The 17,167-nt window shown below is 41.8% G+C and overlaps 1 protein-coding gene across 2 annotated transcripts in view; it reads right to left on the bottom strand.

The window, feature by feature from the left end:
* The window catches only part of SLC2A9 (solute carrier family 2 member 9), a 689,875-nt gene that overhangs the window by 528,183 nt on the left and 144,525 nt on the right, over window positions 1-17,167 (bottom strand). For both annotated transcript variants that reach the window (XM_073610132.1, XM_073610123.1), the window contains exon 5: window positions 5,273-5,397. In XM_073610132.1, the coding sequence (XP_073466233.1) occupies window positions 5,273-5,397 (125 nt within the window). The remainder of the gene's footprint in view (window positions 1-5,272; window positions 5,398-17,167) is intronic.

Below are 17,167 nucleotides of genomic sequence, written 5' to 3'. Positions count from 1 at the left end.
GCTTGGCAGCATAATGAAGCAATGCTTCCCACATGAACATATTAAAAATAATAAAATTGAGTGAAAAACTAAAAAGAAGCAGCTACTATAATTTCAACTAAACGATGGCATGTTTTGTAAAAGAATAATGCACCCTGACTGGGATAATTTGGCTGTTTTGAACAGGTTCAGAAGAATAGAGACAATCACAGCAATCTCCCAGTATTGAAGCGACACAGCATTGCATTACAATGTGTAAAAGCACTGTTTATTGCCCCATGTAGTCATTCCGTGAAAGCCTCTGAAGTTTGAAAGTAGATTTAAAAACGGTTTCTATATATAAGTGAAGGCTTAAAAGAATGACAATGTTTTTTGTGACCCAAATCTAGTATTGTTCAGTACTTGGATGGTAGAACCATTCTTTTCTATAACAAAAACATGTTTTATTGCTTTCAAGTCTGTTTTGTAGAACCAACCTTTGATTTCAATGTGAGGACAGTTTTGGATGGAGAGGGGAAGGGCTAGCATGTACAGTGCTTTGAAAAAGTATTCATACCCCTTAAAATTTTCCACATTTTGTCATGTTACACCCAAAAAGGTAAATGTATTTTATCGAGATTTTATGCGATAGACCAAAACAAAGTGGCACATAATTGTGAAGTGGAAGGAAAATGATAAATTGTTTTGAAAATTGTTTACAAATAAATATGTGAAAAGTCTGGTGTGCATTTGTATTCAGCCCCTCCGAGTCAATACTTTGTAGAACCACCTTTCGTTGCAATTACAGCTGCAAGTCTTTTTGGGGATGTCTCTACCAGCATTGGATTTAGGTCTGCACTTTGACTGGGCCATTCTAACACATGAATATGCTTTGATCTAAACCATTCCATTGTAGCTCTGGCTGTATGTTTAGGGTCCTTGTCCTGCTGGTAGGTGAACTTCTGCCCCAGTCTCAAGTCTTCTGCAGACTCTAACAGGTTTTCTTCTAAGATTGCCCTGTATTTTGCTCCATCTTCCCATCAACTCTGACCAGCTTCCCTGATGGTGCGTTCAGGGTGATGTGCAGTGTACGTTTTCTGACACATATATCGTGTTGCTTTTAGGCCAAAAAGTTCAATTGTAGTCTCATCTGACCAGAGCACATTCTTCCACGTTTGCTGTGTCCCCCACATGGCTTCTCACAAACTGCAAACGGGACTTCTTTCTTTCAATAATGGCTTTCTTCTTGCCACTCTTCCATAAAGGCCAGATTTGTGGAGTGCATGACTAATACTTGTCCTGTGGACAGATTCTCTCACCTGAGCTGTGGATTTCTGCAGCCCCTCCAGAGTTACCATGGGCCACTTGGCTGCTCCAACGATTAATGCTCTCCTTGCCCAGCCCGTCAGGTTAAGTGGACGGCCATATCTTGGTAGATTTGCAGTTGTGCCATACTCTTTCCATTTTCAGATGATCGATTGAACAGTGCTCCGTGAAATGTTCAAATCTTGGGATATTTTTTTTTATAACCTAACCCTGCTTTAAACTCCACAACTTTATCCTTGACCTGTCACGTGTGTTCCTTGGCCTTCAAAATCCGGTTTGTTCACTAAGGTTCTCTAACAAACCTCTGAGGGCTTCACAGAACAGCTGTATTTATACTAAGATTAAATTACATCTCCTGATTAAATTGCCTCCTCTTATCTTAAGGGATCTCTCTGTGATGAACGTTGCCCTAGGAGCTGTATACACAGCAATACCTCCTTGGATGTGATTCTGGGGTATCCACCTAGTCTCCTCGGTGGTGGTGGTATATAAACAAAGGGACTCCAATAGTGTGATATAGTTTCTTAAATAGAGTTTATTAAAAACATATTTTTACTGACATTTAAAACAGTTAAGTAAGGCATGTAATCCACGAGCAGTGAGCTCCTATACCTACGTCACTTCCAGTCTACCTGTCGCCCAATCCTGACGTGTATCGTCAGCAGTGTATCGTCAGCAGCGTTCATCACACAGAATTTCCTTAAGATAAGAGGAGGCACAAGGATGCCCTATGAGAGATATCTATACCTAATGCTGTTACCTTACTGCAGTAAGGTGAGAGGCCTGTGAGCACTGAGGTGTCGCATACACTATAAGAAGAGACACCAATCACTGTTATTCCCCGTTTGGAATGTGCAAGAAGAGCACTTTTAGTTTAGTTGCACATGGATTCATGAGTCTTTTTTACACATTTTTATTTACCTTATCAGTCACTTTATTGGCACTTGAGATTTATGGACATTTAGAAGTACTATCAACATATTTGTTCATGTATTTACCTATGTATGTATTTATGTAGATCATGTTATATATTGTTTAGTATCACACGGTATTGTTGTATTGTGCGCAACATCATCATTATTCATAAGTTTCATTACAATATCCTATTTTCCTAACCATACATTTCAAGACACAAGATGAGTATCTAGGTACTTTAGGGCACCCAGATCAACTAGGGGGTGGGCAACAAAGCTAAGAGGCCCACATAAACCAAAAAGTCAACAGAAGGGGTTCAGTAGAGCTTACAGAGCTGTTTTAAGAACCTTACAACCAAAGCTGGTATCACATGAGGTCTTAACACCCACCTGGTAAATTTTAACAAACAACAGAACAGACCAGATGGCAGCTTTGAAAACCTGAGAACAGATCCCTCATTGCTAAAAGCCAATGAAGCACTAGCTGTTCTACTGGAGTGTGCTTTGACATGGAAAGGTGGGACCACGTTGACGTCTGTAGGCTGACAAATCAACCTCCTCTGCTGGACTCACAGGAATGACAAAGAAAGTGTCAGACTGTCTAAATGAAGCTTTAGCTGACAGATACAATTGAACAGTGTGTAACACATCCAGACAGTGGAGGAAAATCTCCTTCGGAAGATGTGGAGCAAGGCATAGGGATGCAAGAACAATGTCCTGGTTAAGGTGGAAGGAAGAAAACACCTTGGGAAGACAGGAGACATTAGGCCTCAAAACAACATTATCTCTCTTTAGCACATGAAAGTGTTTTAAAAAATAAGAATATTTGCTTTTCTTAGAGCAGAGAGAAGACATTTGTTCTCCTATGAACACTAAAAACAACTAAGGCATTTTGGGAATAGGAGGGGTCCTACTGGGCTGTCCTTACAGCTTTGTTTGCCAGTACCCAGTCCCCTGAAAGGCAGCTGCATAATTCAATGTTCCTAAATACTCATCCTGTGTCTTGTAATGTACGATTAGGAAAAACTATTTTTTTTGGTGCTGCTCATCTCCATGTTGAAGGAATTTAGCCTGACTTCCTTTTCTGACACCTTAAAATGAGAGAAAATCAACCCAACAGATATAGAGACAACAACCAAAACTTAACTACGATGATAACCCTTTAAAAGTCAAAGCAATGGTTTGGGCTGGAGTTGGCTTTTAATGTCTTGAAAAAATTTTTGGTTTTTTTTCTGTTCAGCCAACATGTTGTTCTTTTTCATACCAGTAAGGTCATCTGATGGACATTTTGTGTAGTCATGGGAAGATATATTTATAACTCCAGGCTCATTCACCCAGATAGACAATTCCAGGATATTCATCAACAATCCTCACGATAGTTTTGTGTATGTTTAAGCTGGTGTATTTGAGGTGAATATTGCATTTACACAGTAGCATTTTTGGGCAAATGTTTAGTGAACATGCAGTGAATCTTTATAAAATGAGCAGCTTGCAGAATATTCTGAATCATCATACAGTCTGATTGTCTGTACTGTGTTCAAGAGGAGCCACTGTACTAACTAACTATCTGTCTATCTCCCCTGCTGTTCTATAATGTTCTGACAGGGGGACGGCCCTACCAGAACACCCAGGGTCAGTGCTCTCAGCTATTGGCTGAGAGCACTAATCAGGAGCTGATCGGCAGACATTTTTTGGTCATGCCCCTTCTACAGAAGCCGGACGAATGGCCGGCTTGTGTCAGACAGACTCAAGTACACATGGGCTGGTTTCTATTGAACCGGCCAATGCCGTTCGACATTCGGCCAATGTGTACCAGGCTTAACCCCATGGTTATTGCCACGTGGCCCTTGGACTCCAATAAAAAGCAGTGATAGTACTGATTTTGTAAACAGGCTGTAATGTTAGTGATCTCTAGCAGGCTCATGTAACATGTCTCTGACTTCTGTAGCATTATGTAGCATGTCTTCTGGAGCATTGTGAATTCTGTTTTCATAATTCATGTGATGTCAAGGGCAACAGTGAAGGTTCCCTATACCTCATGAGCTGACAGCCACCATTTTACTGCTTTCAGCGTATTTTTTACTGTATAGCACTGTCATTATCTGTGTAGAAGTATTGATTTGGCTGTTTTACAAAAACTACCACATATAATAATTTAACACTAAATAGGATCAATTCGCCAAGCCTGTTAAAATAACAAACCTTATGTTTAAAGAGACCTTAACATCAACTTAGAAAAATACAGGTAAAAACACTGAAATATTATTTAAATGCTTATGTGTGTAAATCGTGTATTCACTTACAATGTGTCTTTGAACTTGCTAGAAAATGTGACTACTCCAGGAAGAGTCAATTCTCTAGCACAGACCCCTCCTTTCCTTGCACCCCATAGCCCTCTGCTCCTCTGGGAGTGTCTAATTACTCTCTGTGCTGGCTAAGCTCCTCCGTCCTTCTTGAGACTGTTGAGGCTGCTGCCATCACATCCAATTTGACAGCACTCAGCAACGATCTCAGAGCTTTTGAATATCTGGTTGTTGCCGTTTTTTACAGATAAAATGCACATACAATATAATGGGAACATTTTTGTTGCAATGGATGGAGACAGGTATCCTTTCTATTAAAAACCTTGAAGTTACAAAAAAAAATAAAAAATCATGCCTTGACATGAACTGTCCATGCCCTGCTGAAGAATAATGTTGAATACCAGTAAATGCTGCTCAATTTGAGGAATCTGAATGTGAATCTTCCCTGTGAATGTGCTTTTTTTAATTATTATTATTCATATTCAGTATTTATATTGCATACATTTAGTAAGTGTTACATGCCCAGTGAATGTCACATTCACCTCTTTATAAATATGCACCAAAACCTGGCATTGGACTCACAGCTAGGCTAATTACTGAACGAGCATTTTGTATTATTAACTTCATTGTTAGGACACGATGGTTCTTGCAATGTTGAGCATTGCATACAACCTTTGTGAAGTGCGTGGGTGATTTCTTAAAGAATGTATTATGTAGTTTAATTAGCTTATACACAATAAATAAAATCTAGAATAAATGGAAGGAAACTACCTCCATCCACTCCCATAACAAAGCGACCAATGATGACCATTTCAGGAAAGCTTGCTAAGTTTGCTAATGACATCAGTAATGCTGCTGCTATGGCAAACAAATTGTTGATGAGTAGTGTTCTTTTTCTGCAATATAAAAAAAGAGTTCACAAACATTGGACATTTACATTTATGTTTTCAGTTTATAGCATATTGTACAATGGTCACTATTTCTGTTCAGTCCAGACCTCTTCGCACTGAAGAAGTTCTGTACAGTATATTGTGGCTTTATTAAAACATGAGCTAATCTGGAGTGACTTTTGCAGTTCCATGCTGTTTGCTCATTTATCCAGCAGCTGTAGATAGTTAGGTTCTGGGACAGTATGGTGGGACAGGTTTATCTATCTAAGTTTAATAGAGTAATATATACCAAGCGCTGCGTAAACTATTGGCGCTATATAAATCCTATATAATAATATAATATGCCGCTAGTTAATAATCTTGGTTTTAATTTTTGTTAATTTCGAGAGATCTCTATTACCTGTCCAAAAGCCACAACAGGAAGTAAGGGAAGTTGTCAGCAAAACAGGTTTCCCCATTTGAGGATTTCCTCTCACCTTCTGTTCCTATGTCAACTCAAAAATTTTGGATTTCCCATTAGTTTCTATACCCGAGACAATGACGCAATAGGAATGATGACAAATCCCCCAAAAGAGGACACAATCATCAATAAAGTTTGACAGAGTTCCTTACCTTTCTAGAATCTATCCAAAACAAAGAAACAAACAGTTCTGGCTTTACATACACTTAGAAAACATCAATCTAAAGCCTTGTAAACACGGACAGATTATTGGATCAATTTTGATCAGTTTTTGTTGGATGATAGTCCCAAATCGGAAGTGAAGAGGGTACTAACCATCAGAAAATTTTCGACCGACAGAATTCAACGTTATAAGTGACATAAGGTGTTGAATTGTTTTTTATGTGTTCTTTCATTTCTGAGCATGCCTAGTCTTGCTCTTCAGATTTTTTTTTTGGCAGAAAACCGTACTAATGAAAAGAAAATCGAACGTTGTGGTCACATTAGACAAACATTTTGGAGCCTGCACATCCAGTTTTTGTCTGCCAAAAATTCATAATCGGCTGTCAAAAGCAGCATACTAACAATCAGAAAATTGGCAGATCGTTCATCGGACGAAATTTAACTGACCGTGTGACCGGGCCTTTAGACCCCATACACACTATTAGATTTTCTGCAGATTTTTGTCTTCAGATTTACCAAAACCATATAATATGAGGTCAAACCTTAAGAGTTTCAATTTGTATGCAATCAGTCAGGCCCTTGCACTACATGGTTTTGGTAAATCTGAAGACAAAAATCTGCAGAAAATCTAATAGTGTGTATGGGGCGTAAGTGATGTCAAACTCTTTCAATTATCCACCTTATACTTATCATGCTAAAATGAATACAGAATTTTTTTTTTTTTTTTACAATACAGTGGAGACAAGAACGTGCAGCTGCATAGCAACAAGTTAATGTGTGAGTATACAAAGCTCTTCTCCACAAATGGCTTGAGTTAATTAGTGTAGGATTATTAACCTAAACTAATCTAATAAATTAATAGCTACAGTATCTCACAAAAGTGAGTACACCCCTCACATTTTTGTAAATATTTTATTATATATTTTTATGTGACAACACTAAAGAAATGACACTTTGCTACAATGTAAAGTAGTGAGTGTACAGCTTGTATAACAGTGTAAATTTGCTGTCCCCTAAAAATAACTCAACACACAGCCATTAATGTCTAAACCGCTGGCAACAAAAGTGAGTACACCCCTAAGTGAAAATGTTTAAATTGGGCCCAATTAGCCATTTTCCTTCACCGGTGTCATGTGACTTGTTAGTGTTCAGGTCAGGTGTGAATGGGGAGCAGGTGTGTTAAATTTGGTGTTATCACTCTCACTCTCTAATACTGGTCACTGGAAGTTTAACATGGCACCTCATGGCAAAAAACTCTGAGGATCTGAAAAAAAGAATTGTTGCTTTACATAAATATGGCCTAGGCTATAAGAAGATTGCCAAGACCCTGAAACTGAGCTGTAGCATGATGGCCAAGACCATACAGTGGTTTAACAGAACATGTTCCACTCAGAACAAGCCTTGCCATGGTCGACCAAAGAAGTTGAGTGCACGTGCTTAGCTTCATATCCAGAGGTTGTCTTTGGGAAATAGACGCATGAGTGCTGCCAGCATTGCTGCAGAGGTTGAAGGGGTAGGGGGTCAGCCTATCAGTGCTCAGACCATATGCCATACACTGCATCAAATTGGTCTGCATAGCTGTCGTCTCAGAAGGAAGCCTCTTCTAAAGATGATGCACAATAAAGCCCGCAAACAGTTTGCTGAAGACAAGCAGACTAAGGACATGGATTACTGGAACCATGTCCTGTGGTCTAATGAGACCAAGATAAACTTATTTGGTTCAAATGGTGTCAAGCGTGTGTTGCGGCAACCAGGTGAGGAGTACAAAAACAAGTGTGTCTTGCCTACAGTCAAGCATGGCAGTGAGAGTGGTATGGTCTGGGGCTGCAAGAGTGCTGCCGGCACTGGGGAGCTACAGTTGATTGAGGGAACCATGAATGCCAACATGTACTGTGACATACTGAAGCAGAGCATGATCCCCTCCCTTAGGAGACTGGGCCGCAGGGCAGTATTCCAATATAACGACCCCAAACACACCTCCAAGATGACAACTTCCTTGCTAAAGAAGCTGAGCGTAAAGGTGATGGACTGGCCAAGCATGTCTCCAGACCTAAACCCTATTGAGCATCTGTGGGGTATCCTCAAATGGAAGGTGGAGGAGTGCAAGGTCTCTAACATCCACCAGCTACTTTACACTGTAGCAGTGTTGTCACATGAAAAGATATAATAAAATATTTACAAAAATGTGAGGGGTGTACTCACGTTTGTGAGATACTGTAGATCTTCATATATGGACACAATAACGTGAATCATGTAATGAAGGAATTTACAAGTTTTTAAATTAAGGTTCTTCTAGCCTGGATAGCAGCTCATCAAAAGATAATGGGGTATTCAAGGTCTCCCTTACAACCGAGAATGCAAAGATAATATCCATACTAAGCAGCAAACGCTGTATGACTGTAATTCAAGTAACTCAGACCTAATACTGGTTCAGAACAGTAAGAAGAAACCAGTAATAGGGAAACCCAAAACACCAAATTCCAAATAATACTAGAAAATATACAGTAAAAATATTATTGCTACTGTCAAAGTCGGCAAAATTCATAAAAGAGCACCATCACCACCACAAATAAAAATTTCTAGATAACGTTGCCCCACATAATCTTACAACACAGTTTTGCACACTGATTTCAATGCTGATATATTAATATGCATTGCTCCGAGGCTGGATCAAACTTAACCCTATATTAGTCTATAAGGCTATACTAAAAACTGTAGTCCTCACTTTCATTGTTTATTCAAGTCTCTGTTTTCCTTGTCTGTCCTATTTGCAGATCTCCAGTCGTTAACTAGTAGCAAGTGTTACTGTTTACTCTCATTTCACTGCTTTTGTAAGTATCTTCAAGATCTATCAACAAGCTCCTTCATGGCACTGGTTCAGCCATTTAAACATAGGCCTAGCTCACTCCTGTAACTAGGACCCACAGTATCCTTCCTGTCATCCAGTGAAAACTTTTAAAAATGCCGGCTAACAGCAGTCAGAAAGACATCTCTTGTTACCCTTATTACTGGACGATCCGATCATCTTGTCCTGGTTTCATATTTTCTCTCCTAGCCACTAAGGATGAGCCGAAAAACCCCCGGTTCGGTTCTCACCAGAACTTGCGAACAGACAAAAAATTTAGACTAAAGCCTCGTACACACGATCGGATTTTCCGAGGTGAAATGTGTGATGACAGGCTGTTGGCAGAAAATCCGACCATTTGTACACTCCATCGGACAATTGTTGTGGGATTTTCCGCGTAAAAATGTTGGATGGCAGGCTTTCAAATTTTCCACGGACAAATGTCTGTTGTCGGATTTTCCGAGCGTGTGTACACAAGTTCGTCAGACAAAAGTCCAAAGTACAAACACACATGCTCGGAAGCAAGGACGAGCCAGAAGCGGTCAGTCTTGTAAACTAGTTCGTAATGGAGAACTAACATTCGTGACGTGGCAAATTATGAAGTCTCGAAATGCAGCGCATATTCTCTTGTTCTTTAATGGGGTAATAATGAAGCAGCTTTGCTGGTGATACTGATGGAGTTATTGCAAACAAATTTTCAAAGGCTTTTATTTTCTAGTGATATCAAGAATAATATTATTATGCTTGTTATTTTTTATTTTGGTGCAAGTTACCACAACACCATTATCCCAAAGTTTTTAAGGTCGCGACGCAGGGGAGTGGAACCAGTGGCAAATTCAAATAGTATAAAGCACAAACACAATGATACATTGTAATCCTATTGGATTACATTACTAAATAAAATTAAATTGACCTTAGTTTGCCTCCCAATGCTTTATAAAGTGCCCTTGCCTGCAGTTTTACTGTATTTTCTGTCTGGAAACTGCAGACACCATGGCATCAAAAAAGCATGCCTCTACCTCAAAAGCGGCATATGACCTGCTGGAAAACAGCGACAGTGATACAGAATCGCTTGCAGAATTGAGTGATAGTGATTCATGGGGAAGTTCGTCATCAGGCACGGAAAGCAATTTGAGCGATGATCCTGCGACTGGGCCCAGTGATGTGCGGACTTGGTGCTCGATTGACTGTGGTACGGAGCACGCAATGCCCCCAAGATTCCCGTTTACTGGAGCACCCGGTATCAAAGTGGAGGTTGAAGATGACAACCCCTTGGCATACCTCCAACTCTTTTTGACCGATGAGTTTACAGAAAAAATTGTTACAGAGACAAATCGGTACCAGGAGCAACAAGCTGCTACGCATCAGAGGTTTGCAAGGAGCAGAAAGTGGGAACCAGTGACCAAAGAGGACATCTGGAAGTTTCTGGGCCTCATAATTCTTCAGGGAGTGGTGGGGAAACCCCTGCAGAAGTGGTATTGGACAACCAACAAATTACTAGCCACTCCTTTTTTTGGCATGGTCATGTCGAACTGAAAAAGATTTGGAAGGTATATCAAATTATTCAGAAAAATTTCCAGCAGACCTATGTACCAGATAGAGACATCAGTATTGACAAAAGTCTAATGGCCTACAAAGGAAGACTCGCATCTAAGAGAGCACGATTTGGCATAAAATCATTCATGCTCTGTGAATCCAGCACTGGTTACATATGGAATTCGGTCCTTTACACCGGGAAAGGAACCAAATTCAACGAAAGATTCAGTAATTATGGGCAACCGCTTCCATTCTTACTTTGATTGAGCCATTGCTGAATCAGAGCTACTGTGTAACCACAAATAACTTTTACACTTCTCCAAAACTCTATGAGTTCCTTCTACAGCACAAGATGGATGCATATGGGACCGTTAGAGTTAACCGGCATGACATGCCGCCAACCTTTGACAATAAAAAACTCAAGGCAGGAGAAATAGTTGCCTGGCAGAAAGGCAAAATGATGGCACTGAGATGGTGTGACAAAAAAGATGTGTGCCTAATGAGTACTATTCACAACACCTCTACTGTCATGGTACACACAAAAGGTGGAAAAGACGTAATGAAACCACAAGTCGTGATGGACTACAACACCACCATGGGAGGTGTTGACAGAGCTGACCAGGCCATGACTTTTTATCCAGCCAGAGAAAGCAACAAAAAAATCTTCAGGCATCTTTTTGAACAGTGCCTGTGGAATGCCTTAATTTTTCTAAAAAAAAAAAGAGTGACAAGCATGTGGTTCATGCGGACTTTGTTTGGAAAGTTACTTATATTTCTCAAGCACCAAACACCAACAGCTATAAATATATCTGGACATCGTGCTGGTGGCGTTGTGAACCCGGAACGCCTGACTGGTTGTCACTTTATGGACCGCATTCCACCAACGGAAAAGAAATCAGCACCCACATGGATGTGTGTGGTTTGCTGCTCTAAGCGTGACGACACTGGAAGGAAAATCAGAAAAGAAACCAGTTTCTTCTGTCCTGACTGTGACGTCGGACTTTGTGCTGTACCATGTTTTAAAATTTTCCATACCCGGGACGTTTACTGAAGCAATATGACTACTAATATTGGACCCTTGTTTGGCCAAAAAAAATGTCAGTGTTTTTGATTATATTATTTACTAAAATTTATTGAATAAAAAGTATTATTATTATTATTTTATTATTATTTGTTATTATTTATAGTTATTTATTATATTATAATTTATGATTTTGTGTTTCAAACTTTATCATACCTGAGATGTCTACTAGACTCTGGTTTAGACAGATTTAAGTGAGTTATTCCTAAGAATTACAGGCCTACAATATAAAACGCCCAATTTCCATGCAAAATAATGGTACTGTTTTCAGCACCTAAAATCTGAAATAATCATACCACCAGGGAGGTTAATATAGGGGTCAACAATGCCAAGAGTTGGTGAAAGCAGGGGCCCTTCATTCCAAAAATCATCCAGATTATACTCCTGGAACTCCCGCAGCAAAGGCATATGACATAATTGGTCACAATTAATAAAGCAACCAATTTTTGGTCCAAGAACTCCTCCTCCTCCTGTTCCTGGACTGGACTTGGGTCAAAGCAATAACTCCAAACCCAATAATAAATAACACGTTATTTCCTCCGATTCCACAACATGGCTGGTTGATGAACGCCTGTTCAGAAACGAACTGAAAAGCGCGAACTGAAAAGCGCAAACTGAAAAACGCGAAATGAAAAGCGGGAATCAACACTCACCAAACTTCTACTAACACAAAATTAGCAGAAGGAGCCCAAAGGGTGGCACTAAAGAGATGAAAAACTACGTAGTACATCACTACGTTCGTGTTTGTTGGCCGACAATTCCTTGCCGTTTGTATGAAAGACAAGTTCCTGGCCAACGCCCTTTGGACTAAAGTCTGCGGTTTTGTCTGTGGAAAATCCGATTGTGTGTATGAGGCTTTAGTCTATGAGACACGAACATGAAAAATCAAAAGTGCTAATTTTAAAAGCTTATATGCAAGTTATTGCCATAAAAAGTGTTTAGGGACCCGGGTTCTGCCCCAGGGGACATATATCAATGCAAAAAAAGTTTTAAAAATGGCCATTTTTTCGGGAGCAGTGATTTTAATAATGCTTAAAGTGAAACAATAAAAATGAAATATTCCTTTAAATATCATGCCTGGGGGGTGTCTATAGTATGTCTGTAAAGTGGCGCAATTTTCCCCTGTTTAGACACAGCAAAATGACATTTCCAAAGGAAAAAAAAGTAATTTAAAACTGCTTGCAGCTGTAATGAATTGTTGGGTCTTGGCAATATAGATAAACATCAAAAAAACGGCATGAGTTCCCCCCGCAGTCCATTACCAGGCCCTTTGGGTCTGGTATGAATATTAAGGGGAACCCTGTGGCAAATTTTTTAGAAAATGGCATAGGGGTCCCCCCAAAATCCACACCAGACCCTTACCTGAGCACGCAACCTGGTAGGCTGCAGGAAAAGAGGGGGGCGAGAGAGCACCCCCCTCCTGAACCGTACCAGGCCACATGTTCTTAACATGGGGAGGGTGCTTTGGGGTCTGACCCCAAAGCACCTTGTCCCCATGTTGATGGGGACAAGGGCCTCATCCCCACAACCCTTGCCCAGTGGCTGTGGGGGTCTGCGGGCGGGGGGGCTTATCGGAATCTGGAAGCCCCCTTTAACAAGGAGACCCGCAGATCCCGCCCCCCCCATCTGAATTGGTAACGGTACATTGTACCCCTACCAATTCACAAAAAAAAGTGTCAAATGTAGTAAAAATTACAGGAGACACTTTGGGACAAATCCTTTATTAAAAAATAAAAAAATAAAAATGTCCCGCGATGTAGATCCATCTCACGCCGCCCGATGGACCAAAAAAAGAAAAAAAACGCAACAGCCCCACCTCCATGGGAGGCTCCCACTGGGTGACGCTTCTTCTCGTTGACAGCTGTTATATAGCTGACAGCGTCACCACCTGGTGACATAAACGAGTGACCCCACCTTCCTCTGACATCACATGGTGTTGCTTTTTCCGGTCCGTCGGGCGGCGTGAGATGGATCTACATTGCAGCCCCAGCGCTGTAAACTGCTTACAGAAGAGGAGTGCTGAGAAGCTGACTGCACTGGTTGCTCTCTTCACTTCCTAGAATGTGCCCATCAAAAGTTGCCACTGTGCCCATCAAACGTCCACCGTGCCCATCAAAAGCTGCCACTGTGCCCATCAAACGCAGTGCCACTGTGCCCATCAAATGCAGTGCCACTGTGCCCATCAAACGCAGTGCCACTGTGCCCATCAAACACAGCTACTGTGCCCATCAAACACAGCCACTGTGCCTATCAAACACAGCCACTGTGCACATCAAACGCTGCCACTGTGCACATCAAACGCTGCCACTGTGCCCATCAAACGCAGCCACTGTGCCCATCAAACGCAGCCACTGTGCCCACCAAATGCAGCCACTGTGCCCACCAAACGCAGCCACTGTGCCCATCAAACGCAGCCACTGTGCCCATTAAAAGCAGCTACTATGCCCATCAAACGTAGCCACTGTGCCCATCAAATGCAGCCACTGTGCCCCGCCTAAAAGCAGCCACTGTGCCCATCAAATGCAGCCACTGTGCCCATCAAACTCTGCCACTGTGCCCATCAAATGCTGCCACTGTGCCCATCAAACGCTGCCACTGTGCCATAAAACAAAGTGGTGGGGCTTACAGATGGAGAGGTGGAGTTGTTGCCATAAAAACATTAGTAAAGGGGAGGAGTTAGTAAAATGACCACGCCCATGTGAGGGCGCCATAAATATTTCTGCATCCAGGTGCCTGTGACCCTAGGATCGGCCCTGACATTGCGGGACATTTTTATTTTTTTATTTTTTAATAAAGAACTTGTCCCAATGTGTCTCCTGTCATTTTTACTATTTTTGACACTTTTTTTGTGAATTGGTAGGGGTACAATGTACCCGTTAGCAATTCAGATAGGAGGGCCGGGATCTGGGGGCCCACTTGTTAAAGGGGGCTTCCGGATTCCGATAAGCCCCCTGCCCACAGACCCCCACAACCACCGGGCAAGGGTTGTGGGGATGAGGCCCTTGTCCCCATCAACATGGGGATAAGGTGCTTTGGGGGTGACTCCAAAGAATCCCCCTATGTTGAGGGCCTGGTACGGTGGCCTGGTACGGTTCAGGAGGGGGGCGCTCTCTCGTCCCCCCTCTTTTCTTGCGGCCTGCCAGATTGCGTGTTCGGTATGGATTTTAGGGGGACCCCTACACTATTTTTATTTTAAATTTGGTGCAGGATTCACTTTAATATCCATACCAGACCTGAAGGGCCTGGTATGGATTTTGGGGGGACCCCCACGCAAATTTTTTTTAAAATTTTGGTTTGGGGTTCCCCTTAATATTCATACCAGACCCAAAGGGCCTGGTAATGGACTGGGGGGGAACCTATGCCATTTTTTTCAATGAGTTTTATCTATATTGCCGACACCCGACAATTCATTACAGCCGCGATCAGAGTTTTAAGTTTTCCTTTAGAAAGGTAATTTTGCTGTGGTATTGTTCTGAACACAGGTAAACTGAGACACTTTACAGGCATACTAAGGACACTCCCTAGGCACGATATTTAAAGGAATATTTAATTTTCATTGTTTCACTTTAAGCATTAAAAAATCATTGCACCTGAAAAAACGGCCGTTTGTGAAAGTTCTTTTGCATTGATACGCAGTCACTGTGCCCACCATGTCCCCTGGGGCAGGACCCAGGTCCCCAAACACTTTTTATGGGAATAAATTGCATATAAGCCTTTAAAATTAGCACTTTTGGTTTTTCATGTTAATGGCCCATAGACTTTAACAGTGTTCCGCGGCTTTCGAATTTGCTGCGAACACCGCATAATGTTCGCTGTTCGGTGAACAGGCGAACACCCGATGTTCATCTCGAACATCGGGCTCATCCCTACGAGCCACTAGGGCACTCCCATAAGGTGAGCGGCTCCTGATCAGCCCACATGAACAATTTAGTGTAATAGCTATTTGTCAAATAACTTCGTAACCACAGCAGAGGGAGAAAATTCTACAGTTGATTTTTCTTATATACTGTATTATTTCTCTTTCTATTGTTCTGTATTATTCATGGTAGATTTTCAATGATGCATGAGCAAGCTGCTTTAATTACTAATAATAAAGAAAAGTGTACTACAAATACACCCAAAACATGTTTTTATTTGTAGCAGGGAGCTCAATAGAGATATATTTCTGCAATCAGAAGACACTCTGTAACAGGGGTAGGCAACCTTTTGAGCACAGTGTGTCGAAAACAAAATTTCAAAGAAATTGAGCGTGCCGTACTCTCAATCACGAAAAATGCTGTAAACTACTTCAGTAGTGAGAAATTAACATTCTGCACTCTCACGCCTCAGATCAGCCCAAATTCATGCACCTTCACACCTCAGATTACTGTCCCCCCTGAAAATCTATTTCACCACTGTACCCCCTTGCTCATCTGCCCCACCACTGTACTACCCTGCAAATCTTCCCCACCACTGTACTACCCTACTCATCTGGCCCAACACTGTAACCCCCTGCTCATCTGCCCCACCACTGTAACTCCCTGCACATCTGCCCCACCTCTGTACCCCCTGCTCCTCTGCCCCACCGCTGTAACCCTCTGCTCATCTGTCCCACCAATGTACCTCCTTTCTTCTCTGTCCCAACACTGTTGTTGTTCTTACTAAATGTTTGTTATTTGCCTTGTTGCTAGCCTGTCGGTTGAGGTACAGGGAGGAGAGGTTTGACACAGCTTAAAAGGGTCAGTCCTCTGCCTCTCTACTACCTGTTCACATAGGTATCAATAGTGTGAGCTGAGGTTCTGTTGTGTTTATTGGTATAGGTGCCAATACAGAGTATTTGCACAAGATGGAGAGGATGATTTTGACACTTGGTTTGATCAGGCTATCCAAGCGGTCGAAGCCAATACAGTAAAAAGGCAGAGGTGGATTGAAAGCCTGCAAGCCCCAGCTTCCAATGTGATTCGGAACCTGAAAAGAAACAAGTCCAGGTGTGCCGCTTCTGAGTGTCTAGAAACACTTTGAGAGAACTGTGGGGGAACTGAGGACTGCACAGAGTTACTCTATCTTTTTAACCACACTTATCAAAGGAGGATGAAAGCTATCAGTCTATGTCAAGCAGCTAGACCAGATTCTGCACCAAATCGTAATGAAGGGTGGAATGGAAGTCGCAACCAAGAACTTAGTATCCCAGATGATCAGAGGAGCGCAGACACTGGATCCTATTGTTCTACAGTTTCGGGCCCAGGGCTTGTGTAATCTCTGCTCAACTGGCACAAGCGCAGACTGTTTTACAGCAAACCTTCTGTGGGATTCAGCAGACAGTTGGGCAAGTGATGAAAGCCCAACCTGATATGCAAAAATCACTCTCAGAAATGAAACACGCTGTGCCCACCTCTGCAGGTGGAAGAAGAAATGTGACTCCTTCCCCAGTTCAGAAATGTTATCAATATGGGGAGGTAGGACATTTTATTGCACAGTGCCCAAATGGAGAGAACTTGGCCGATATTGCAGTGGAAGTTGTTAGAGCATTGAAGAAAATATCCCTCAAGAAGCCCGCGGGAAACTCCAGGGCCCCTGGTGAAGGAGCCAACCGGGTGCCCATCTACAGTAGCTAGCTCCAAAAGCAACAACCCAAACAGACAGCAGCGGAAGTCCAAACCCTTACAGAGGGCTCCTGTTGTTGCCTCTGAGTGACCTAATGTCCCACTCCCTT

This window comes from Aquarana catesbeiana, linkage group LG01 (assembly GCF_042186555.1).
Source record: "Aquarana catesbeiana isolate 2022-GZ linkage group LG01, ASM4218655v1, whole genome shotgun sequence".
Taxonomy (NCBI): Eukaryota; Metazoa; Chordata; class Amphibia; order Anura; family Ranidae; genus Aquarana; species Aquarana catesbeiana.
The sequence above is the reverse complement of the archived record's forward strand: the minus strand, read 5'-3'. Positions and strand labels throughout refer to the sequence as shown.